This window comes from Anticarsia gemmatalis, chromosome Z (genome assembly GCF_050436995.1).
Source record: "Anticarsia gemmatalis isolate Benzon Research Colony breed Stoneville strain chromosome Z, ilAntGemm2 primary, whole genome shotgun sequence".
NCBI classification, from domain to species: domain Eukaryota; kingdom Metazoa; phylum Arthropoda; class Insecta; order Lepidoptera; family Erebidae; genus Anticarsia; species Anticarsia gemmatalis.
In genome coordinates, this window is record NC_134776.1 from 9537426 (window position 1) to 9563373 (window position 25948).

The 25948-nt window shown below is 35.1% G+C and overlaps 2 protein-coding genes across 4 annotated transcripts; one reads left to right on the plus strand and one right to left on the minus strand.

The window, feature by feature from the left end:
• The first annotated feature begins 3232 nt into the window (after nucleotides 1-3232).
• On the plus strand, nucleotides 3233-13371 carry LOC142986259 (palmitoyltransferase ZDHHC16). The gene is made up of 5 exons (XM_076134658.1): nucleotides 3233-3396; nucleotides 3480-3627; nucleotides 4216-4407; nucleotides 4983-5238; nucleotides 7581-13371. The coding sequence occupies exons 1-5, from the start codon at nucleotides 3350-3352 to the stop codon at nucleotides 8081-8083; spliced, it is 1146 nt and encodes a 381-aa protein (XP_075990773.1). The 5' UTR covers nucleotides 3233-3349; the 3' UTR covers nucleotides 8084-13371.
• Nucleotides 13372-13507: 136 nt separating this feature from the next.
• Nucleotides 13508-23550, minus strand: Fer2 (basic helix-loop-helix domain-containing Fer2). Of its 3 annotated transcripts, none has more exons than XM_076134659.1 (6): nucleotides 21557-23550; nucleotides 21110-21291; nucleotides 16445-16565; nucleotides 15530-15650; nucleotides 15056-15146; nucleotides 13508-14495 (listed from the first exon to the last, which is right to left on the minus strand). In XM_076134659.1, exons 1-6 carry the CDS (start codon nucleotides 21607-21609, stop codon nucleotides 14377-14379), a joined length of 687 nt encoding a protein of 228 aa, XP_075990774.1. In that variant the 5' UTR covers nucleotides 21610-23550; the 3' UTR covers nucleotides 13508-14376. The 3 variants fall into 3 exon arrangements, with proteins under 3 accessions (XP_075990774.1, XP_075990777.1, XP_075990776.1); XM_076134662.1 differs by having other exon boundaries at nucleotides 15530-15647; nucleotides 16460-16565; nucleotides 21557-23548; XM_076134661.1 differs by having other exon boundaries at nucleotides 16460-16565; nucleotides 21557-23536.
• Between the last annotated feature and the right edge of the window lie 2398 nt (nucleotides 23551-25948).

Consider the following 25948-nt stretch of genomic DNA (forward strand, 5'->3'; position numbering starts at 1 on the left):
ACAGATTTAAATTCAACCATAATCGGTCTCTTTGGTCGAGGTTTACCCATGCGGTGGGCAGAACTTATATCGCTGGGTGCCAAACCTTCATATTGTAGTGCATTCCGTAAGTTATCTACAACCGCAATTACACGGTCTATTTCATCTTCTGCTACAGCCTCTACCAAACCTCGTAGCACTATTTGTCTTTGGCTTATGACAGCTTCATGTTCAGCTTTGGTACCTTTGTTTTCATTTTTTTCCTTTCGAGCCTGGTCACTGTAAAGCACAAAGAGGATTAAGTGAGTTGTAAGTTGAGATACTAGTCAATGGATCATTAATATGCGAATGATGTTCACAAATTACTTTTGTTTTTATGCCAATATGACAACGGCGCGGGGTAATGTCACTAACTCAACCCGATAGCCTTAAACTACATATCTAGGTATATTAGTTAACGTCTAGAGATCTAGACGCGCTTGCTCCCAAGATAACTAAACAGTAGACACACGACAAGTAAATAATAATCTCCGAAATGCAAACAAAGTACCTATCCTGTATCAAGACATTAACCTTCTTAAAGTTAGTTAAAAAAAATATTAAAACATATTTAATAAGTTTTACTAAAAAGCCTACTAAGTAGTATTAAAAGGAACATCAACAGAGCAACGACGGAGTCTCGAAATGGATTGCTATCTTTTGGGTAAAAAAGAGTCAGTTAGTAAAATTCAACGAATTAAGACAACACTTCACACAGATTTACTTCATTCAATGTCAGCATTTTTACCTAAGTTTTTTTACCGTCTAAAAAATATATCTGAACTCTTCAACTTAAGTCTCAAACTGCGGCTCCAGCTATGGCAGCTATATGAAAAAAACTTTTAGCAAGTAGGTATGTGTATAACTCAAGAAGAAAGTAGGTAGCTAAATGAATGTAGGTGTTATATTAAATATGTATTGCCCAGGACAATGCCACCGAACTTTAGAGGACCATATTTAATGGATTAATTAAGATTTCCATCTAAGTCCAATTGCATCGCCAACGTAAGATATAAAACAATGAATCACAATAATTAAAGAGGTTATAGGTAGGTACCAATAAAGTCAGGCCCTTCAGTAAAATCGCGACGCGCTTCTTTGTCACCCCTATGCAGGCAGAGGGGTTGGTAACTAGGTAGTTAATAGTTATATACGAGCAGAGTTAAGAACATAGTTACGGCATTAGACATCGATTCTAACCCCAAACTCCTCCCCCACAATCAACATACCTACCTATAACCTTAAACCACCACTAAAACAGTACTATTCATATACTAACTTTGTGTTAGAGTTGCCTTTATTGCAATATTTCACATAATTTGGCAGCATTATATATATGTAACATTAACAATATGCAAATACAATGATATAATTTTCTGCTCCTCGCACTGACCCGCGACGATGCAACTGTCCAGTCCAATAACCTTATGCACAGTATTGATTGCACCCTACATCAATATTTATGGTGACGTCACGTGTCACGCTCTACAAACCTATCAAACCATCGATGTTCAGGGTGCATGCGATTTGGTTCGGATTTACCGCCGACCCACTGCTCTCTGATTGGTCGACCAATCGTCCACATGACATTTTAATCGTGACGTTCTCGAATAAACAAATTCACAGGAGTTTATTCATTTTCCCACTAGAGTTACCAGGTGTCGTGATTTACACGGATCGTACCGATTTTAGGTAGACCTTAGACACGCCCCGGTATACGCACTGGTCGTTCAGTTAGCTGTTATGTTGGGCGTTTAAAATATTTTAAGCTCCATTCGTATCTCACGTTTACTGGCTATACTCATTATTATCTACTTATTAAAGATACCCAGAGAGAGTGAGCTGTAGCTGATTGCAAAACTTTTGAAACTTTTCTCTGAATGTTATTATTTAAAAGCTGAGCATCAAACGATAAAAAAACGATTACAAGATTAATAATTTTCACGTTTAAAGCGCCTTAAGGCAGTGTCCATCGTATTAGTGTCTGGAAGTATTATTGGGTAGGTACCTGTAATAATAAAAACCAGCCACCGTACCTAGTTCAAGTCAGGAAATCAGAAAAGGTAGGTAGGTACCTCCATTACAAAAGAAATAAATGCAAATTGGAAAAAATTGGTCATGGACGAAATTAAATCTTAATAATATAAAGTTGAAAGTTTGCTTGTTTATGTGAACGCGCTAATCTCATCTATTGCGTGCTAGGAAGTCCTGGCGAACATGGAATCTTGGACAATAGGTTCGTGGTTGAACGGCATAGTCTGTAAATTCAACTATAAACTTAAATGTTACAAATTAATTTCAAACCTAAACGTTATGTACCCATTATCGCACAAATGGTATAAAACGGATTTATTGCCACATTAATACAATATTCTGTATATATATTGAAAATAATATGTCAGTTGTCCCATCACGAGACTTCTTGATGGGTCAAGCAAGTGGGATGGACCCTAAGCAAGCGAATTCATTCAAATAATATTAGGTACCTACTTTTAGTAGAAAGTAGCATACAAGGGTAGTCTCAAAAAGTCTGATGAGTACGATTAGGCAAATTAATTTGATGTAGTTGGCCGCACTGGGCAGGACCCAACTTATAGGGATGTGAATAAAGTGATAACTCGATTCAGGTATCGATATTTATGCAACTATTAAAATCAACTATGCTATCTCGAGAAAAATAATGTCTATCGATAATTAAATCGACTAAATAAATAAAACGCATAAGCAGTATTTTTTTCTATGCTATAAGTTTCAATAAACACTTTCCACGAAAATGAGTAACAAAATACAGTCAGCAGTTTTTATGATAATATGGCGCTTTTTCAGAAACCGTAAATTGTAACTTTGTTATTCATACAAATAATAAAAAAACTAAGTGCGTGAAAAAAACTTTGCCTCTGCTGTCTTTTACGGAATCCCACATGTGCGAGTCCAACCCGTACTTGGCCGGTTTTTACTTCTCTATGCTGGCGGGTTTGTGGCTTGCTGCTTTGGGTATTCTACCACACACACTTTATTTTAATATGTGGAAGAAAGATAAAACTATTAAGAATAACGAATAAATGAAAAAATATCAATTCCAACACTGAAATACTGAAGTAAAAATGTCGACTCCAGATGAACAAGGTATCGATACGAAGGAATCGACACTACACAAGTATCGATACTTTGCGGATCCCCACCGAAATCGAATTGACCAGCACTCAGTACTCACTCGCCAGGTGGTTTTGATTCGATAGGTTTGTTTCGGTCGGCTCGAAGTGGTTGATTTTCCTTGCGTATAAAATAACAATAGGATGCTGATACTATAAGAAGTTTAACAAAAATAGCCATGGTGGTCATAAAGTGGAGATTTCAGGGGGTGTTTCGGCGAATGAAGTAATATTATTTGTGTCATGTGATAAGTGAATAATTAATATTCCTAGTTATCGCGTAATATTTAAAGTTATTTGTGCTTTCAGGGGGTACTTACAATGGAAACTATCTCAGGCATCATTAACAATAAGGTCACTTACATATAACGAACACATGAGTCAAAGTTACGCTATAGATTTTCTATTAGAACCTATATTTTGGTTCGTCGATAACTTTGCCAAGCACCTAGGCAGGGTAAGCATAAAATCATTAAAATCTTGTAATATTTTGCTATTCGTGTAATGCAACCTGTCGCTATTGCATGCAGCAACAAGAAATTTTGGAGAAAGAAATATCCTGGATTATTTAATTTTAAGCAGTAAGTCTTGCTTGACTGGGAGAAGTTATCCTTACTGGCTTGAAAACATGATATCAAATCAATTAAAAGTGCAATATAATGGAGCATCATGAGAATTATATACAGATCTGTGTTCAAATGAGTCAATTGAATGAAATGTCTCACTTGTTATAATTTTTTGCATTGAATTGGGTAATCAATAGCAATGTGAAAAAAATTGCTATAAATTGATTAAACTAGGTTATTACTATGTTCAAGACAGTGCTAATATTTAAATGAAGCACTAATTTGTAATGCTGTAGTTATTCTATTGTTAATGTTGTATATGTGTTTAGGACTAAGTAAAGAGTCCATTTTAAAACAGATTGAGTACCATTTGGGCAAAAATATTACTCAAAATGTGGGGTTGGTTCCTGTTCCCAACAAAAGAAAAAAATTTCTTCTGACAGTAAATATATTGTTGTATAAATGTTATTGAATTTCAGGTATTTGTTTTCTGCGTGACTGTGTTAACTACAGCTGTAGTACTGATAGCATATTGGGTTGGCTTGCCATACTGGTGGCAGCGTTGTCCGTACACTGCAACATTTCTAGTAATCTTTGGTAACTGGTTGCTTCTCAACATTGTCTTCCATTACTATATGGGTGTTGTAACTCCACCAGGATACCCGCCACATGTAAGTTTCATTATTATATAATAACCTTTATTTCCCATATTTGATGTTACACATTTACAACAAAAATAATTTACACAAATCAACATTAGATTACAAAATGTCTCTCTGTACAATGTACCTCACAGAAAAGTCCTTCTCCAACTATTTCCACTTTTTTCTTTCTGCCACCATTCTTAGCCAGACAGGACACTTTAATATTTACATCTTTTAATAATCATTAAGGACTTACAAATCTAATTTTGGTGAATTATTTGTGTTTCTGTCACTGACACTAAGTCAGTGATATTTCTCTCTTGTAGTCCACCAACAAAAATAGAATTTGTATGATAATAGTATGAAGGATTTGTGTAATACCTTGCCTGTAAAACCCAAAAGTGTAGGCAGAGGTGTATAATAAATATATACATCTGAGTTTTACCATTATAATGTTATGGTTTAATTTACTTTACTTATTCATTCGGGTTTATTAATCTTAATGTAATATATTAATTCTAAACATCATCACATACAATATTTGTCTAGATGTAGGTTAGTTATTTTGTGAAATCATCACAGATATATTATAAATGTTCCAGGGAGCTATGATATCAGAAGCGGCAAGCATTTGTAAGAAGTGCATATCGCCAAAGCCACCTCGAACCCACCACTGCTCAGTGTGTGATAAATGCATCCTGGCTATGGACCACCACTGTCCGTGGTTGAACAACTGTGTTGGTTATTACAATGCAAGGTATTTTTACCTCTACATGTTGTACATGGTGACAGGAGTTACATTCATCATAGTTGCTGGCATAGATATTGGATACCAAGTGCTTTGGTTGAATGATACTGGTAAATATCTTATTCTATTTTTTTGCTTATTGTCATCTCGATTTACTGTCATCGCTCTGTACTCTCTTTACTGTCCGTCTGGTCGCTCCATGTAAAACAGTCGCTCCATGTAAAACACTGGTATCCAGCTGCATCCGGTGAGACTGGAAGCCGACTCCAACATAGTTTGGAACAAAGGCTAAGCGAATATAATAATATATCTTGCTTTACTGTCATCTTGCCTCTGGTAATGTTAGTATTGTGTTGCTCTCTGTTAACAACTTTCACAATGCTGTTTGACCTCTAAGTAGTCAGTGGAATCACTAAGATACTACTAATTATTGATTTTAAAGGTACATTATGGCCCAGTGACTTGTGGCTAATTAGCTACTGGGTGTATAGTAACTTCAAGCGAATGTTAAAGTTCTGATAGATTTGTTATATTAGGTTGCAGAAAAAGTCTTTTCGCATTATAGTATATATGAACTTGTAATAAATTCTCGTTGGCTTCAAGAATCACAAATGAGAACACATTAGGTTTCGTTCAGTGAGCTTGTGAGGTACTCAAATATCGAGCTTTTTTGTGTAGAGAAAAGATTTTATTACAAGTTCTTACATACTATAATGCGAAAAGACTTTTTCCCCGTGTCCGTCAAAATGGCGGGTGGAAAGTCATGAAATCGAATGAAACGTGCTCTATTATTTTGTAGTGTTTTGGTAGTATTTAGTAGCTAAGCAAAAATATTTAGTAGTATTACCAATACGATATGAAACGAAAAACAAAATCCGCCGCCAAGCTGATGTCTGGTTGGCGGGTGGTAATTGAACGGCGTGAAATGCTTTACATTTTTATATGTCAGATTTTAGTAGTCTATTGGTAGGTAAATAAAATAACATTAATCTTATCTACGTGCTAATAGTTTACAAATTAAAGGCATCACACACACTACATCGAGTACGCCTACGCATATTATCACAGCAATGTTACTTACGAGTGTCATTGTTATTAGTCTGGAGGAGTTTTTATATTGTATGTTACTGTTGTTAAGCAATAATCATAATAAAAAATATGTTCCCTATCCATTTGCATAAAATTTTAAGACCTAATATTACTTAGCATAATGTACTTTAGCATAATTATATTTTCGCATAATAGAATTACGCATAACAGTTTACGCATAATTTTTAAGGCATAATTTCTCTAACCATAATAATGATTAAGCATAATATTCTAAAGCATAAGTTTATTAAGCATAAAGTTCTAAACCATAACATTTTTAAGCATAATATCCTAAAGCACAACTTTTTTAAGCATAATATCCTAAAGCATAAATTTATTAACGCATAATGATATTCATACAGCATGCAGCATGCAAGTAAACTGTGCAATGCAAGTAAAATGCAACTGCACTTTTCCTTCCTCTCTGCATAGTTTACATTTACTAAGTGCACACAAACACAATGTAACATAAGGATGTTAACTAATTAAATGGATTTAATTCTATTGAAATATTAATGAGACGAAAAACCGAAACGTATCAGGTATCAAAAAGTTCAATAATTATGAGGGTAGTAACATTTTTTTACCGTCGCAAATTTTAAGAAACAGTCAATAATAGTTTACTTAACAGGTTTATAAGAGATTTCAAATTTAAAGCTCGTTCATTCAATGTAGGTACTATTTTTTTTATTTAACATTATTATATAATTTAATATATTCGTTTTTTATTAGTGTAAAACAACGGTAACATAAATTATAAAAAAATACTCCTCCAGACTAATAACAATGACACTCGTAAGTAACATTGCTGTGATAATATGCGTAGGCGTACTCGATGTAGTGTGTGTGATGCCTTTAATTTGTAAACTATTAGCACGTAGATAAGATTAATGTTATTTTATTTACCTACCAATAGACTACTAAAATCTGACATATAAAAATGTAAAGCATTTCACGCCGTTCAATTACCACCCGCCAACCAGACATCAGCTTGGCGGCGGATTTTGTTTTTCGTTTCATATCGTATTGGTAATACTACTAAATATTTTTGCTTAGCTACTAAATACTACCAAAACACTACAAAATAATAGAGCACGTTTCATTCGATTTCATGACTTTCCACCCGCCATTTTGACGGACACTTTTCCCCGACCTACTATTTATTTTCCATATTTGATTACTTTCTGCTCTGCTACTGCTGCAATCATTAACTTGAATCACAAAGTTAAACATATGTTATAGTCTGTGAAGTAAATAAGTTAGTTAAGTCAATTGAACATAAAATTCAACTGCTGATGAAACACAATTTAATAATACAGTGGGTGAAACATATAACTTAACCATATCTTTCCATTGTTTACAGGAGGTATTATCCCAAACAATGATCCAGACTTGATTGGACACCCAGTGAGGATTAACCAGACTGGTGCAATAGTTCCCATCAAAGTCATTGTGGAATATGACTCTATAAACTTCCCTCGTGAACACAAATTACCTGTACCACCGATAACCGAGACTCAGCGCATAGCAGCTCATCCATGGAAGAGAAAAGCTGTTGTTTTTATGGCTGTAACTTGCGTCGCAGTACTTTTCGCACTTGGAACGCTAACTATAATGCATGGTAAAAACATAGGCAGAGGAGAAACTAGTGTTGAAGCACATATAAATGCTAAGTTGAGGGGTTTACAGAAAGGGACATTTAGAAATCCTTATGACTTTGGCAAGAGGAAGAATTGGAGACTATTCCTGGGATTGATTCAAGGAAGGACTTTTTTGAGAAATGTGTTGCTGCCGTCAGTACATGCTCCACCAGGCACGGGGCTCACTTGGCACACTGTCCATAATGAACTTGAAGACTGGCCCTGAAGAAGATTACATTATTAACAGTTATTCGAGCATCGTAGATATAGTCGCCTGCATAAGTGATATATAGAATTAGTTCTCAGTATGTGGTGAGAGGTTTAGAAGAACACAATCGTAAGTAGTTTAGATATTGGATATTCTGGCGAAAATGTTCGCAGCAAAGCGAGTTGATCAGCTCTCCACATTAACAGTGTGCCAGAGTTCTTAATAGTTTTACGTGTTTGAATAATTGAGTTTTTGAGATGGTGTTTTAACAAAATAATTAAGTAATATTAGTTTACTATAAGTGCGCGTACGTATGGTCGTATGATCTATATTGAAGCGAAACGTCTTGATATGCCCATAACGTAGCAAGTGCGTATGCTGAAACAATCGTAGAGGCGCTAAATAAAACGCTAGTCGGAAATCGTTCTTAACGTATTCAATATTGATTAAAGTAGACCCTGCTAGCTCACATTCGCATTCATTATTAAACTCTAATTGAGGTCGAACTTACAAAATCGATAGTTACACATAATTTATGGAGCATTCTGGTTAACTGTGGAGCATTGACCAATTTATTCCGCTTGTTGTTAATTAGTAATAGCATAGAGCAATATTTTAGAAGTATGGTAGCTTCACCACACACAAATATTGTCATGTCATGCTGTTGTTACCTGGGTTCTCAGCCTTTGCCGTTGATTCCAGATGGGTTTAAATTTTATTCAAAACAATTAACCATTTGGTTAGATTGTGTCTGGTTGTCTTATATGTTGTACATTCGTTATAGGATGTATATATCAAAATAAGTATGTAATGCTGAACGCTGCCGTAATTCTATTAACAAAGTATTTATGTGCTATGTAAGTGAGAGTAATATAAGATATTATTATTAATGTATTTAATGAATAGTGTTATAGTTAACAACATTTGCTCAGTGTAGTCGGTGCTGTCGAAACACGAATATAGATGTCTCAGATTTATAAATATAGTATAGTGTCAATTTAAAGTGCATACTTAACTTAAATGTATTATGAGAAAAAGAGTTTATAAGAAGAATGAGCCCTATGAATGATTATCAATAATTTATCTTTTGGAATAATATTGGTTAGATTATTGAGAACAGTCAGTAGGATTGATGATTATCAGCTCTTCGCACTGATGGATAAAACTGTAGGTAACCCTGCATTGCTTTAATTTACACATACCTACATAAACATTTATAACAAGTGCTTTAAATATACTTAAAAAATACATAAGAGCATATATAAAATGCATTGAACTTACCTGGTTCTTTGTTTGTGTGAATTTTTTGTAGTTATTTACTTTAAAGATTTTAATGACATATTGTATAGTTTCTAGTTTCAATGGTAGTGTTGAACAATAGTTATCAATTTCATACGGAAACTTTTCGATTTTATGTGGCGATGAAATTCTTTACTTATCGCCTTATTTGATTGCAAGTGACCTTTCACCATGTGAAATATAAATAACTTAACAAAATGTCGTGATCATCATATTATGGTATTTGAAATACACAGCTCAATGACAGTTTTAATAGTAATATAAAGGTTTTTACAATTTTATATAATTTCATACATTTTGAATTCCATGAGTGGATACAGAGTTCTTAGATGTTGCTTTAATGAAGTAGAAGTACATAATATATTTCATTGTTTATTATCAATTAGGAAGATATAAAAATATAGTACATTGCACAATAAATAATAAGGAAGAAGTAAACTAACCATCTTGTAAATAAACGTCGTGTAAGCTGTGATTAGTTATACAGAGTTTGGTGTTTTCACTCATATTCAGTTACAAAATTCATTAAAAGTGACAAGATACTGTATAGCTAATCAGAAACATACACGACGTTCATTAGTTAAACAGTAAGATTGTAAACCCGTGCAATAAGTACTCACTGAGCTCACTAAGCCAAATGAATACGCAAACCTAGTCGCATAATTATGTAGGTATAATATTAGAACGTAGAACTTTGCTACAATCATATTAGCGATTATTTTATTCCCTGGGAATACGGTATTTTGCTACCAGTCAAATCAGCTACTCTTTATGAAACGTTAAAAACACATTTTTGTAGAAATACATATTGGCGTCACAATGTCGTACATTCGTTGACTTCAAATGTTTGACTAATTTAATGTTTCAGTCTATTATAAGTTTAATTCCAACAGTAATAACGAAAATTGCCTATGCATGAGAATTTTATATGCACCATTTGCTAGTACAAGTTCAATAATTTTCTGTTGACCAAGTCTATTGTTTAGTTTAGTTATAGTTCAAATCATCATCTAGTGACATCTAGGCAATTTTATTCTATGCTTTGACGATTAAATTATATCCCATTGAATTTTGATAATCGTTTATGTTTTGAAAGTAGCAATGGCTAGGATATGACTGTATGTGTATGTAAGGTAACTGATAGAACGATAATACAAGATGCAATCTGGAATCCAATCCTGGAATTAACATTCCAAAACTCATAGCCAAACAACTTAGTAGAGAGCCTTGGCAGGTACGATTTATCTAGATAATAATGCAGGGGCCGAAACAGGTCAGTAAAGTCAGTAAAAGTCAGTATTTTTGGACCTGGTCAGTAAAACTCAGTATTTTCGAAAATCGGTCAGTATAGTCAGTATTTTTCCAAACTCAACGACTTTTTTTTTGTTTTCCTCTGCTGTTGGCCAATCTTACACGCTCGATTTGCATAGTGATGATATCAGAGGGCTGCTTTGGATGCTCGATATTTTGTGGATGATCTACGTAATATATACATGTTTTGAAGCATCACATGACTTCAATAGAATAGCAAATTAAAATTTACTATTTTTTTTTAAATCAATATTTTTGGAGTGAAAATTCTTCAGCGCCGTTGCGCACTTTTTTGTAATTGGTAAAAACTTCTAAACTCGCGTCAGGACACGTGTTCTGATCGAAAATTCTTAAGACCTGATTGAAAATTCGTAAGACCTGATCGAAAATTCGTAAGACCTGATTGAAAATTCGTAATACCTGATCGAAAATTCGTAATACCTGATCGAAAATTCGTAAGACCTGATTGAAAATTCGTAAGACCTGATCGAAAATTCGTAATACCTGATCGAAAATTCGTAAGACCTGATTGAAAATTCGTAATACCTGATCGAAAATTCTTAATACCTGATTGAAAATTCGTAAGACCTGATCGAAAATTCGTAAGACCTGATTGAAAATTCGTAATACCTGATCGAAAATTCGTAATACCTGATCGAAAATTCGTAAGACCTGATTGAAAATTCGTAAGACCTGATCGAAAATTCGTAAGACCTGATTGAAAATTCGTAAGACCTGACCGAAAATTCGTAAGACCTGATTGAAAATTTTTAAGACCTGATTGAAAACTTTACTAACAAAGCTTTTTAGCTCAATCAAATCTAGCTTTAACCCAATATAAAGCCGGTGCTGCTTGACTATGGGGATGGTGGAGACCAATAACCGAAAATAAGCTTTTAACCGACATCTAAAAAGGATTTTGACTTCTCAATTCGACTGTATTTTTTTTATTTCACACCATTCACCCGAAAAACGGTTTAGAAATGGTCTGTATTTGGTCAGTATTTTTGAATTTTTGGTCAGTAAAATCAGTATTTTTGACCTCGGAACTTGTTTCGGCCCCTGTAATGAGTAATTCTGTAATCTGTGTATTCCTAAAATAAAGTGTTAATAATGTTCAGAATTCTGTATTTCGTGTACCTTCGCTTACACGACGCTTCGCTACCCTTGCACACAATGCTCTCTACTAAGTTGTTGGACTATAAAAGAGAAGCTTTTCTCAGATGTTAAACAAGTAAATGCGTACTACATCGTGGGAATGTAAGAAATAGGTGCACGAGTAAGGCCAATGTAAACTACAAACTTGTGACGTTCAGTTTCACAGCTTGTCAATTTAATAAGTGTTAGATAACCTTTCTGCTGGTTTAAGTGACAATATGAAACAACTGTTAGTAAGTTGTTAGTAAGTCCCCAACCCGCACTTGGCCAGTGTGGTGGACTCAAGGCCTAACCCCTCCCTCGTTACGGGAGGAGGCCCTTGCCCAGCAGTGGGGCAGTAATGGGTTACATTTATTTATTTATGGAACAACTGTTAAAATCATAACTTTTAAACTCTCGCGTTGCATGTTAAATATTTAATAGAATACGGGAATTAACGCGAACACGCATTTTACCTAAAAATGCCTAACGTTTCGGCGCAGGTTGCACTCCTGTATCCTAATTTATATTAAACTGTTAAAATACCATCGGATAAGTTATCTAACACTTATCCATAGGTGGTGAAACCTTGCCTAAATATTGTTCAGGAAACTTGCACCTACAGTGAGAGAGAGGATGTCAATAATTTTAGTAAATATAGGTGATTCAACTAGTGTTAAGCATGTCGTCGCAATAAGATGAGATATTTTTGTATTTAAAATATTATTGTTTTGATTATTGTTTATTTTGATGTACGAATATATATTATTATAATATGTAGTAAGGTTAATTTATTAATGAAAGGCAGTACTTGTATTGTAATATGTTAAGATCTTAAAAACCATTCCTTTTTTACTCAAGAACTATATTGATTGTGAATAGTTTATTTATATTATCAACTATGTAGTTTTTTCGACGGTATGTTTCTTAAGTCATTGAATTTTATAACGGCCTTTCTAGGGTTTATGTATAGTTTGACACTTAATTTTAAATGCTTTAGCAAACAATGTTTGTCTGTCCGTATTGGTATTGTTTATTAGACGAAAATAAAACAGTGATCTCGAATATGTCTTTTATTCCAAACAATAATATTCTTTTTTGTACATACAGCTACAAATAAATTACTTATCTACGTATTGCACAATAATTCATAATGATATTAAGGTTAATTTGTTTTTTGAATATGTAATTTCAAAGACACTTTTCACATCCCAAAATGTGAGATAACGAAATTGACATTGCATATTCAATTCATATAGGATAATATTTTTTAATGTAGATTAAACAAAGGTAATTGAAGACTTTGTAAAATCCTTTGTAGAATTTACAAAATTGATACATTGCTAAGATTTAAACTTTGACAGTGTGTTGAACAATTACTTAGTTGAGCCTATCCTACTAATATAATATACTCAATTCGCCCTTAAAATTCTGTTGTCGATGTATTCAAAAGACTAGATAAGATCGTGAACAGATCTGAAGATTCTTGATCATTTTAAATGATGTGTTCGTTTGTAAACTCCATGACTAGAATTAGTACCTTACAACTACAATTAATTTTAAGAAAAATACTGAACAATTAAATATTAGATAATGCTACCTATTTCTTCTCTCAGCTCGGCAGTGAGTTGCTAAATAGGACACTTTGTAGCAATATACCTATAATAACGTTTGTATCATCAGAAACATTTGAGCTTTTAACTTATTAAACAATGGTCATTTTTAACAATTTTTTATTCTTTGAGAAGTTTTGAGGAATGGGGATGAACTTGAACGTTACCTTTAACACTCTGCTTTATTATTTGGCAAGTTTAAAGTAATGAAAGTGTGTAACACAGTTGAAGGTTACATACTACAGTCGCCAAATAGTGGTAGTGGTCGGTAACACTGTTTTGTAGAGAGAGGTTTGAACACATCTTCCTGCTATGGTTCCTGTTCGTATAGATGTATAAGTATTGAGTAAGTTATTAAATATTAATCGACTTGATGCAGCTCATCAGGTACAAGATTGAAAATTATTGGAAATTTTGGTCAACTTTGGTTTCTAATCATAATGAATATGTAGCATGATTTTCATAATTAGTTCGAATAAATACTAATTTAATACCTTTCTGTTAAGTATAGGACGCTACTTATATTTACTTTCGACTGAGGTCGATGAATAAATTTTGTAACATATCTAAATAGTTAACTCGCGTATCTAAAATCTGGAAGTGCATTAACTAACTTATATAGAAACCTACGTGAAAGGAAAATAGCTATGTTTGTGCATCGGACACGTCCGGTATTTTTAACGTGATAGTTCCGTCGTTGTATTTCTCAATGTAGCATTTGATGTCTACATATTGGGTTCGTAATTATCAAGATAGTCATACCTAATTATTTTATTAATTATCACGATGTTTTAGGCAGTTACGATAATAGTCATGCATACTGATAGTAGCAGTGATATTGTCTTATCGTCGGTGACTTCGAACCCTGTCTACTTGTGAAGATGTTCTAGGACAGCCGAGGGGCGTGGTTTAATTGTGAATAAGAAGTTGGAAAAATTGTTGAAGTGGTGTTTAGTTATGTCCATACTGGAGAGTGTCGGAGCTGAGTGCGAGTGACGTCAGCACGCTGCGCCGCTGAGGGTTCACGCCAAGGTTCTCCCAGTTGATCCACGATAGCCTCGCTGTTAAATCTGTTGACAAATTTAATTATTATATATTATTAATTTGCGTTAGTGATGAACGTTTCTAATAACCATGTCCTAAGGAGTAGTTGTTTAAATAGGAGATATCAATACACTTTTTTTCTGTAGTTGAGTGGGGTGGGTTAAGTTCTTACCAAATGGGGACTTAGCACAATACATGCATTGAACAATAGGTTTGATCTAGAAGGGATACTATAGATAGGTAAGCACGTGCATTAGCAAATATCAGATTGGTGAATATTGAACATTCTGAAGTGTCCACAACAACCGGAATGGGTAGGTACCGGTCATAAGCAGATACGAACACATTTAAACAGGTACTATTAGTAGAATGCATATATCACTGACCAAAAGGGTCTCTTCACGTGTACAAAACAAAGCGCCCTTATTAAATAAAACTCTACATATATTATAACAACCCATTTTTGACATAGATCTGCCAGTGCACGGTTCAACATTTTAGTTGTAGGTAGGTATAAGGTATGATTGCGCCGTGAGTTTAATTGCGTCAGGAATGTCATTCAACTGGTAATTGAATAAATATTTACCGCTCGTGTTCCAATGAGCGCGGTCCGCTTTGATTTCACCTCGCAGACATTTTTCCACGTAAGTCAATGGATCGTAGTCAGCGTCAAGCACCTGAAACAATTATATTCTTTTTGTACTGTATCGTACAAGGTGATGTTAGGTAATGTCTTATTACCCCACCATGCCGTGATTTTCAGTTTGTATCATTTTTAGAGGCTGGCACATTTTTTTATTTTGTCGATCACCTTACTTTTAACCTTACAAAAGTATTTGAAAATGGTATTTTACAAGGTAGCAGCAAAACTGTAATATGAAAAAAGTTTAGCTAACTCGTTCTATGAGACACTAATATCCATTTTTAAGCTGGAGCCAATATTTTGATTCAATGAATAAATTAAGTATTTGATTTCTTAAAAAGGCATCTTTTTAATTACCCCTGAAAACCTTATGTTATCAACAGCCGGTTATTAAAAGGGTTTTCACGGTTTCCTTACCTCCCTAAGTAGAGCGATGTAAGCGATCGCTAGCCTCAGCGTGTCGATCTTGCTAAGTCTCTTCTCGTAAGGGAACGTAGGCACGTGCACACGCAGTTCGTCGAACGCCGAGTTTATACTGCTAAAATCACAACATCACACAAAAGTTATAGCTATTGAAACGTAATGACGTACTGCCGCAGGAGAGATCGTGTAACGACAGTTTCAAAAGATACTGGAGAATTCATGGTCCACCGAGCTGAACAAAGTATTTGGACCACGGGTAAAAAAACAATTTTTTTTCACAAATTAATTTAAGGGTCTAAGTTACGTCAGATGTCTGTCCATTGTGTTAAGGTAGGATTTCGTAGGCGAGGGTCACGTATCTGGCAGCTAGTACCGTTGCTGTGGTACGTCGTGGCGGTGCGGCGCACCTGGGGGGTCCCTCGGATTCTTATTAACGAACCGATTTTTTTATTGTACCACTCCACCCCTGACAGCGCGAGACCTCTGAAGAAAATCCCACCTCAACAGTGAACACGTCTATGTATGATATAGATTAAATTCTTGAAAATCGGCATGCTTATCAAGGACAAAAGCATGGAAAAGCAAAGACAAGCCAAAATTTTGTATAAACACGATCGAGCCGCGACGACGCGACGAAATTCAGTACCATACATGCTACTTCATAATCAAGTTTACTGGACAATTAGTCTGTAGTCTTGATGTGTACACTTGGACACAGGTTAGAACGCATCGACAAATGTCTCATTTGACTGACTTTAGACATGTTATGGAATGGATGCGGACAGGGACCTTCATAACATCCCGTGATCCCTGCTTTTGTAGATGTAGAGTCAACTTTAGGAGTTATCACACGATGTAGATTCTGTAAAGCTGGCAAAATGTGCAACAAACAAGGAACATAGAGGATACCCATTGGGTCCGGACCTCAGCATCCGTCTGCGCTCGCGCACGTTCGCGGCGGCGCGCTGCACGCGGTACGGCGACCCTCCGCACTGGTACTCCGGCTCAGCAGACGACTCCAGCAGCACATCTGTACATACCATACAAGTTAACATCACTGTATAACCTACAAAAGCATACGGCTGGTGGTCAAAACATTAGCCAAATTTCATTACTGCAAGTTCTTGGTAACGAAATCATTGTGCAAGCAAGTAGTGTCGTCAGTACGTGACAAAGACAAGACAATGACGCAGAAGCGGCTATGTAGGTTCCTAATTACTTGGACTCAATAGTCAAATAAATAGTCAATCTAGTAACTTTTTGAAGGAAATTATGATTATAGAATAATAATTCAATGTCATATCAGACATCAGTGTTCACGTTATTGAACCAGAGGAGGAATGAAGTTATTTGAAAAGAAGAAAGTAATTTATGTCCCTCCTCAACTCATAAAGTTTCACACAGCTTAATTTTAGGTAAGGCAGATTTGTTTCGTATCTTAAAAATGAATAATCGAAATGTATGTAAGTATAAAAAAAACTAAGTACCTACACCAAATTGGATAATTCTTTTTTTAACGTGTTTGTAATTGTCGGGATAAGATTTGTATAGGCAACGGGATAAAATTTTACTATAAAACCCGGACGAAGTATCGCGTCGCAAGATTAAATATTTATAGGGTATGCCATGTCTGAATAAACATACAGCTTCGTTATGGCGTATACCAGTCAGTGGCGTCACTACTGATTGACTGAGTTACTGAAGGTCCCGCGATACACCGTCCATCCATCCACTGTCTGAACGTAACTACATATTGACGTTCAAAGAGCTGTGATGGCTTTGGGGGAGTGGGTTACCAGCCCATCATATTGACAACCCGTCGAGCGTAGGCGTTGGCGTAGTAGCTTCTGGCGTCAGAAGGCCGTGGGTTCGAATCCCACACGTGATAATTATTTGTGCAATCCACAAAATAGATGTTTCGGGTCCGGTTGTATTTTGTGTCCGCTGTTTGTGTGTTTGTTAAAGTCCCCGCAACCCAAGAGCAATTCTTAATACGGGAGTTGACTTTAAAAACTAAACAAAAAAGTTCAGGCACTACAAGCTGAACCACGTATGTTTAGCGTTAAAGTATCAAGTATTGTAAGGTTGGTAATTCTTAGTATTTTAACTAACTACCGCTAAATTAACTATTTACCGCTTAGTCAGTCACAGTAACACAATGTGTAAGTGTTCTTCTTTTCGTTACCTATTACAATATATTCCAATTATGCCTTATTAGCCTTGTCTAATTAATTATGCCTAATAAGTATTATTATACTACAGGACGCGGAATCTGCTAGGATGGAGTATGCCGCCACATGACATATAATTGGTAATGTGCCCTATAGTTGAAGTAAGATGTGGTGTACACTACATTAGTATTAGAATTGTACCAACACAACTACATTTATGGATATATTTCGAAGCTCAAAGGACCATTCATTGCCGATGATAGATAGCAAGTGGCAGTGTGGTGCACCATTGATTTGCATACTATATTAAATGCATTATTGCGTGGATATAGGCCATAGGCTATTTTACACAGAGAGATTAAACCTACATACGCTGCAACATACCTTTCGTGTATATACCATTAGGTAGGTATTTGCATTGATTCATTTCATTAATTCACGCAAAATCTACTGCACGGTTTTTAATGAAATTTGGGACACAGATGGTTTGTACTGTGTAATAACCTGATTAACTCATATATATGGTACTATTTACTTCTGAAAATCTTTTTAAGCGAGTAGTATCTAGTACGTCGAAATTTTACAAGACGCTTTATAGAGGAAAACATTTAAATATGTCCCAATTCTGAGGTTACCTACTCGTACCTAAACTACAACCAGAATCCGACGGCTTCACTTGCTCTACGGAGAGCTGTTAATCTTCTTTATAATGGTCACTTATGTATCACATCATAGCACGGGTTAAGTATATAATTTGTCTTTAACAACCCTAATTCAAACTGAGTACCTAATATTATTCTAACTAAGTAGAGTAATTTTGCTTTATTTATAAGCGTAGCGTAGCCCGGCTCAAATAATAAGTATAATATTTGTTTTGTTTTCTATTCTGTTTCTGATCCATAGTCTAAAGGAGGAAGTGCAAATACCGCAGCTAATTATAGTGTTATTTTTTGTGAACCTACCATAAATGAGGATTATACAGACGGCAGCTTGTACGAGCGGTGCGCTACGTTGTAATTAAACATTTTAGCGTTTTCACAGATTAGAAAATATATTATATTAGCTTAGCCTTTGTTCCAAACTATGTCGGAGTCGGCTTCCAGTCTCACTGGATGCAGCTGGATACCAGTGTTTTACATGGAGCGACTGCCTGTCTGACCTCCACAACCCAGTAACCTGGGTTATAACACCATACCCTTCGGTAAGACTGGTTGTCAGACTTTCAAGTTTCTGACTACTATTTACGACTGCCAGAGATCTTCGAAAATGACAGCCGGGACCCACAATTTAACGTGCCTTCCGAGACACGGAGGAATTCGATACGTATAAGATGGTCACCCATTCACAGAACAACCTCGGCAAGCGTAGCTTAACCACAGAGATCGACTGCTTGAAAATTACGTTTCATTTTAAAGCATACTTAATTATTTATAATTTCACCGCTTACGGATAGGCAATCCTAAGTACAAAATAGCGGTTGATATAGCTGAAATTATGAAAAAGAAGATCGGCTAGTTAAGATAAATAATACTAATCGAACAGGAGCAAAACTGATCATTGACTTACCTAACTTTATTAAACAGACTCCTTCCTATCTTGTGTCTATGAACCAAAAAGATTTTATATTACTTTCATCTACAAATCCTATCCGAAATAATCGGGACGAATAACTTTTTTACTTCAAACTTTGAGCAAAATAGTGGCAATGAATAGCAATCATATAAAAACATGAAAGTTAAAACTGCAGTGGTAGAGAAACGCTAAAAGCGTATCGTTAGCGCATTGTTTTATTTTTCAGCTGTTTCATAAGTTTTATCGCCGAATTGCGAATTGAACGTATTGTTTTGAAGAATATTTACACACGAATTTTGTTTTGAAATCTAGTTTTTAACCATTTCTAAATAAAGCTTGCAAACGACTTTGATTGATTTTTATTCCACTAACGTATCGAATAAAAAGTGTTCACAGGGAATTTTGCAACTTAGATTTATTTTTTAATTTCAGATCGAAATTCCTTCCAAACTAGAAATGTTACACTTAATCAATTATTTTTAAGCACAATGAGATTCAGTTTGTAATATTCCGCTGTGCACGAAATAGTCCAAATATTATTTTAAATGTAGAGCTCTGCGTTAACTCAATAAATATAATAAATGTTATAATATTAATTTGTTAATTAACATAAATAAAGTGTTATAAAAATTTGCATACTTTCTGAAAGAATTTTCGAACAAAATAATCTATATGAACCTAATCATCAAATAGGAAATTAGGAAGCAATTCAATATATTTCAGCTAATTTATAATGCTAATTTAACTACTAGCAAAGACGCAGGTTGAAGTAAGCGAGAAACAAAAATATGTGGATTGAGAAAACTATAACTAGAAAAGGTGCTATACTCATGAGATTCAGTGAAATACAACGAGCAAATGAATAAACTGCTTTTTTAACTTGATTCACTTTACAATATTAGTGTTTAATATATAAAATAGATTTTAAATCATATTTTATTTTAAAATAATTGCCATATATTAATTACTAGTATGAACGCCGACGGCGACCTATTTATTCGGATATTAAGCACTGTTGATATTTAATAAGCATATTTAAAACCCAATTTGCTCAAAATATGTTTAAGTTGTAAAGCAAAACATTATAACAAATTAACTTATTCATACAAGGATTATAATTAATGCCAAACTAATTATTATCATGCTACTATTATTATAAATGCGAAAGTTTGTGAGAATAGATTTACGTTTCCTACCCTTTCAAGCAAAAACTACTGAATGGATTTTTATGAAATTTGGGATACAGATAGTTTATAACCTGGATTTCCTAATAAAGGAAATAGGATTTTCCCCGAGAAATGTTTCCACGCGTACGAAGTCGCGTCCACAATGAATATGGTTACAGGTATAAAATATAATAATCAAGTAACTTTCCTTTCTCAAAATAGCAGCTCGATATTACGAAAATAAGTTTTTCCACGACAATGTTGCAAGGTTTCTAAAAGTTGTAGATATAAATAGAAAACTGAGCGTCGATTTATAAATCACCTCTTTGTTGAAAATACACATCGCAAATGAAAATAAAATTTCAAAGTAAAAATAAATAAGACAAAATCACACAGTGAGCACAATTACCATTGAATATTAAAAATTGGTTCCTTGCTCAGCACAGTCAGCACTCACTGTATTTTTTTGTCTTATTAACACGATTTTTTGACAAATGTCGCAGTGCCAATAAATGTAAACTTTATTTTTTGACTCCCTATAGACATCAATGTATTTAACTGCCATAGTTTTAAGGTAAAACATATTTTGAATGCAACAAATGGCAAGTACTTAAGTATGATTGAGAAGCGTAATGATGCGCGCTATAAGTAAGTGCAGATCATACCTGTGTGTAATTGCCTGCCGTGTTGGTGGACGTACGCGGCCAGTGGGAGCTGCAGCCTGCTCCGGGCAGCCGCGTACACGCACGAGGGCAGCTCCGCAGCCAGCGACGAACCTTCGTCGTCAGACCCGTCCGCGTACGCAAACTTCAGCCCCGAGTAGTCCAAGCGGCGACCGTCACTCACACTGCCATCAAACACACACAGTGAATAGCTAAAGGTTCAATAATTTTCGAGAAACATTACTTTTTACAATTAAAATTTCACCAATTAATAGTTTCTGCTCGATTAATAAACAAACGACAAAACCAATTGCCGGAATGTTTGAATAAGTAAAGTTGCACTGAAACTTTTCCTATCACAAACTATTGCAAAATAGTGTTTGAAAGTTAGTGTTAATCGTTGAAAAGTGCAAATATTATAAAACAAGTAAAAGCAAGTGCTATGTTTACCTCAAAGGTGGCGAAGTTGATGAATCCGCGAGTTGAGTTCTTGTGCCCGACATTTTCACAATCAAGGAACCACAATCGCGCTCCGAAAATAGAATCTCGACTGGATCTCTGGCACCGCTTTAAATAATTTTATACCACAAGGGGTGGACACTTATCTACATCTAAACAAGAGTGCTGTGATACGGAAAACCGAAAACATAATCCAAAATTGACCTTAGCTCCCTCACAATAAGGTTCATTATATAACGACAACGATGACGCTCCTACGGCTCTCTGTCCAACATCCCCTGTAGCAGGGGTGGAGCTTTTGAAAATAAAGGCAGACGGGGGCGGGGCTTACACAAAACCTGGCAGAGACAAAAATATTTTATAAATGGTAGCTCATTAATTGCATGTTACCATATTTATTCTTGGGGTCCAAAAACTTTAGGATCATTCAAAAAACTTTTCTAATACCAACTCAAGAAAAATTCTTTGAACTAGATTAGAGAATGAAACAGACAAATCTGTATATTAAGTATATTGAACGTATAATTAATTAACAACACATATATATCTAACGTAGGAAACATCAAAGCAATTCAATTTGGTGCAGTGTTAGTTCAATAATCGGCTAATCAGTAGTTGATTGGCTGGTGTTACTGTTATGATATTAATTAGTCTGCAGACTGCAGCAAGCCTAGGGTTACTATGCGGGTTAATTTCTAAATAAAATATTCACTTATAAAATGCATCTTAAAGTTTTGTTACTATCGAAGTGTTACGAACGGCGTTAGTGTCATAATATTTATAGCCGTATAATATTTATGATATATTAAGTATTCTATAGGCATATTTGGCAAGCTAAATATTTTATGTACTTACTGTTGTTTGTGACCAAGTGACTCTGTTATTCAATATGAAGTGCTAACCGTGGTCTATCTATTCTATACAACTCTGAACAGCGTATAAATGTGTGTCCAAATTTTCTTCATTTTCCGAGGCTTGCAGATATTCTTACGTATTTTCCTCGGGCAAGTCGTAACCCTGTGGGGGTGGGTCGTGGATGCTTCAGCGGATCGATATTGTGCCCGTACTCCCATTGGTGGCCCCCCGAGTGTTTTTGACAGGTCCAAAGTTATAAAACACACTCAGCCTCTCTGCACGAGACTGGAGGTACTCTTAAACGCGATAAAACGAAAGCGAAAGCGTATTTTAAAATAGAATTGCTGACTTTTATGCACTGGGTGGAAATATACGTGAAGTAAGGAATAGACGCAAGTTTAAAGTTATATTTGCTTTATGCAGGAGAGTTTAAGTTCAGACTAAGTATTCTTTAAGCTTTATAGAGGACCTTTAAGACATACGAATATGATTATCTTAATTTTACACTTTCTTGCAAAAAAATTGAATCGTAAGACATAGCCAGACTACAGAAAACCTTGCTAGTAGATGTATCAACCTATTGCATAAACAAACCTTACACATATATGAACGTTTTGAGTGTTCGTGATTGTAATTGACCCAGCAACTGCATTGAAACGTTAACGTCACCTTCATGACTTACTCCGGACAATTGCAGATACATATCACACAAAGGAGCCTTACTAACCCTCTCCGGTGACCTCTTTGACCTATTGGAACTTGTTGCCAATTTCTACTAGGTATTTCGTTTCTCATTAATCAAAGAAATATTTTGTTTAATTGTTGTTTAAATAATTGGAGTACTTACGCACAAATGTATTATCAATATTAAATGTAACTTCAAGTTTCAAACATTAAAACAGTTTTTTGTATAAATATATATTTTCACAAAAAAGCATCGAGAATAGATAGATTTTCAGGTAAGAAAGAAGACGTTAAGCATGAATACTTTCCTCGCAGAATATGAAAATGACTAGTTTTCAACAACATGCCGTTACCATTAAATATAATTTCACGTTGTGAAACCGTAACTGCCTGTAAATAAAACACAAAAGCCCATCTGCCTTTGTTTCGCTTTTGCAGCAGCATTTCAAGTAATTAAAACATTTTGATGAAAACTGCCGGCGGCAACTAATGCACTTGACTGGTCATTACAGTTATTTTGTTTGATAAATTCAATTCAATATGATAATATATTAGACAATTATTAACTACCTGTAGTCATTATCATGAAACTGTCTGAAATATCTGCAACATTTGCGGGCTCTGAATGCGAGCTCGCTATATTGAGAGATCGCTACCATTTCAATTAGGTATCTGAGTCAAAGGGAAATACACGTGCGTGATGGAAATAAAATATTAACTAACCACGTTTCAATGCAGTTGCTGGGTCAATTACAATCAAGAAAGTGCTTATAAGAATACCACACATAGGTACTTACCGAATTGAAAACCTCCTTTTAAAGTAACTTAAAAACGACTATAAGTCTCAAGATTTTAATAAATCCAATTCAAATAACTAGTGTAGAAAAAATAATGTCATACCGTGAGAGTTCTATGAACATAAAGTGAATGTTTATAACATGGCCAATTTTATTAGTAACAAGCAGTAATTTGTCATGACTATAAATTAGCGAGTCACCCTTTACAAACAAGTTACTACTATAATTTGGTGGTAATTTTGCTCGGAAGTAATGCCCTCGTCACATAGGGTCGGCTCTGTAATTGATTTGTCGCGGAGCCGCGCGACCCCGCGACCTACGTCTGGTGGCGCGCGTCCGCCGCGTGCCGCGACCACGCCCTTCTACAACATGTTTGATAGTTTTTCGCGTGAGATCTCATGTCTGTTTGTGTTGGCTCTCAAGAGCAGCTACGACTTGAGTTGATTGCATTGCGGGTGACGGTGGTTATTCGCACCATTGCACGCTATGCTTATTTTAGTGAGGTAGGATTGGTTTTTCCGCTTTGATAACCCTCAGTCCAAAAATATGATAACATCAGTCTGCTGATAATATTGGCAGGTAAATATAATATTATGTTGTGAGAGATAAGTAACATAGGTATCTACATACTAGTACAATACAACAACAAGGTATCAAATCGCAACAAGCGAGCACGTCTTTCACGTTAACACGCTTCGGTATAGACTTAGTCAAACTCTATTAAAGACTCTACTAAAGCGTTGATTGAACATTTTTTATTCCCATGAGTCTTGGTTATAATCCAGTATTTAAAAACCGCTGGCTTTAGTTAATTTATTTATTTGGGTGCGTATGGTTGGTGGGGATTATCCCGGGAGTGGGTGCACGTGGTGTCGAGGTCCTTTGTGCCATGTGGCGCGTGGCCGGCGCGTGTGCGCCACGCGGGACTCAAAGTGCCCGGAACATACCGGCCGACGCCTTCGCCAAAACTGTTTCTGACTGCACTTAATTAATCCGTGTCGCCTGTGTCGGACTACTTATAAACACTGTTATCTAAGTTTCATCGATTCCGAAGCTCCGCAGTTTAATTTTCGCCTATAGTAATATGTTTATTTCACTAGTTCAATATAAGAACACAAAATGAAATATATAACCGACCAATCAAAAATTTTTAAACATCTAACAGAAACTAAACTAAAATTTCTGTGCACCTTCGTATAATTTGTATCAGTTAACCATACGAGGAAAATAAGATTGTGTTAACCATACCTAATACGGGACTTTCCCTAAGAATTTTAATCATGTTTCTATAAATAAATTTCAGTTCAAGCTTAAAAGCATTGATATCATATACGATTACAAGCAAATTAAGGGAAAAAGCCGATGAATAACATGATGTTATGTTACAGGTATGTGTAGGTGTACTTATATAAAATAATTCTCACTTCGTTATCCAGTCTTAAGTTTGCAAACATAAAATAATTATCTACTGTTGTTAACAAACATGTATTAGAAGCACAGAAATAACACAGATCGATATCCTACAATTATCAGGCTTCGGTATTATGTGATATCGAATAGTACAATCAAGTTAAAGAAATCTTGATCAACCTTTTATTGATTTGTTTGCCTTTTATATCTCACTACTACAAGTTCGTTCTTTTGACTCAGTCCTACGCCTGTTATGCCCGGTTTCTGAGGTACATTTGGCGGTAGTTTATCTATTCATTAGCTTTTAAGCTGATATAAAGATGACAGTTTGAAAAGAAAACTACCGCTAAATGTGCTTTAGAAACCGGGCATTAGTAAATTGACTATAAAGTTAAGTGAAGGATACAATGTTATCCTCTATTTACATAAATGAATTTACTTAATAAACAGACATATTTACTTCCCTTTATAAGTGGAAATCAGTCTGTTTCCGAGTCTATATTAATGTCAGTTATGCTTTCACAACAAAACCTCTAAACGATTTTAATTAACTTTAGCAAGATACTTAATAACTCTAGACAACAAAGGCTAAATTATGCGGCTGAGATAGGGGCTGAAACCTCAGGCGAAGCCGGCT

Excerpts from the sequence above, each read along its gene's own strand:
- Fer2 (XM_076134659.1), bottom strand. The coding sequence starts at position 21,609 with ATGTCGGGCACAAGAACTCAACTCGCGGATTCATCAACTTCGCCACCT. Across the intron at positions 16,566-21,109 it reads CGGCAGGCAATTACACACAG|ATGTGCTGCTGGAGTCGTCT; the intron begins GTATGATCTGCA and ends TGGTATGTACAG. Across the intron at positions 14,496-15,055 it reads CGCTCATTGGAACACGAGCG|ATTTAACAGCGAGGCTATCG; the intron begins GTAAATATTTAT and ends ATTTGTCAACAG.
- LOC142986259 (XM_076134658.1), top strand. The coding sequence starts at position 3,350 with ATGGTGGTCATAAAGTGGAGATTTCAGGGGGTGTTTCGGCGAATGAA. Across the intron at positions 3,397-3,479 it reads GGGGTGTTTCGGCGAATGAA|GGGGTACTTACAATGGAAAC; the intron begins GTAATATTATTT and ends TTGTGCTTTCAG. Across the intron at positions 5,239-7,580 it reads GCTTTGGTTGAATGATACTG|GAGGTATTATCCCAAACAAT; the intron begins GTAAATATCTTA and ends CATTGTTTACAG.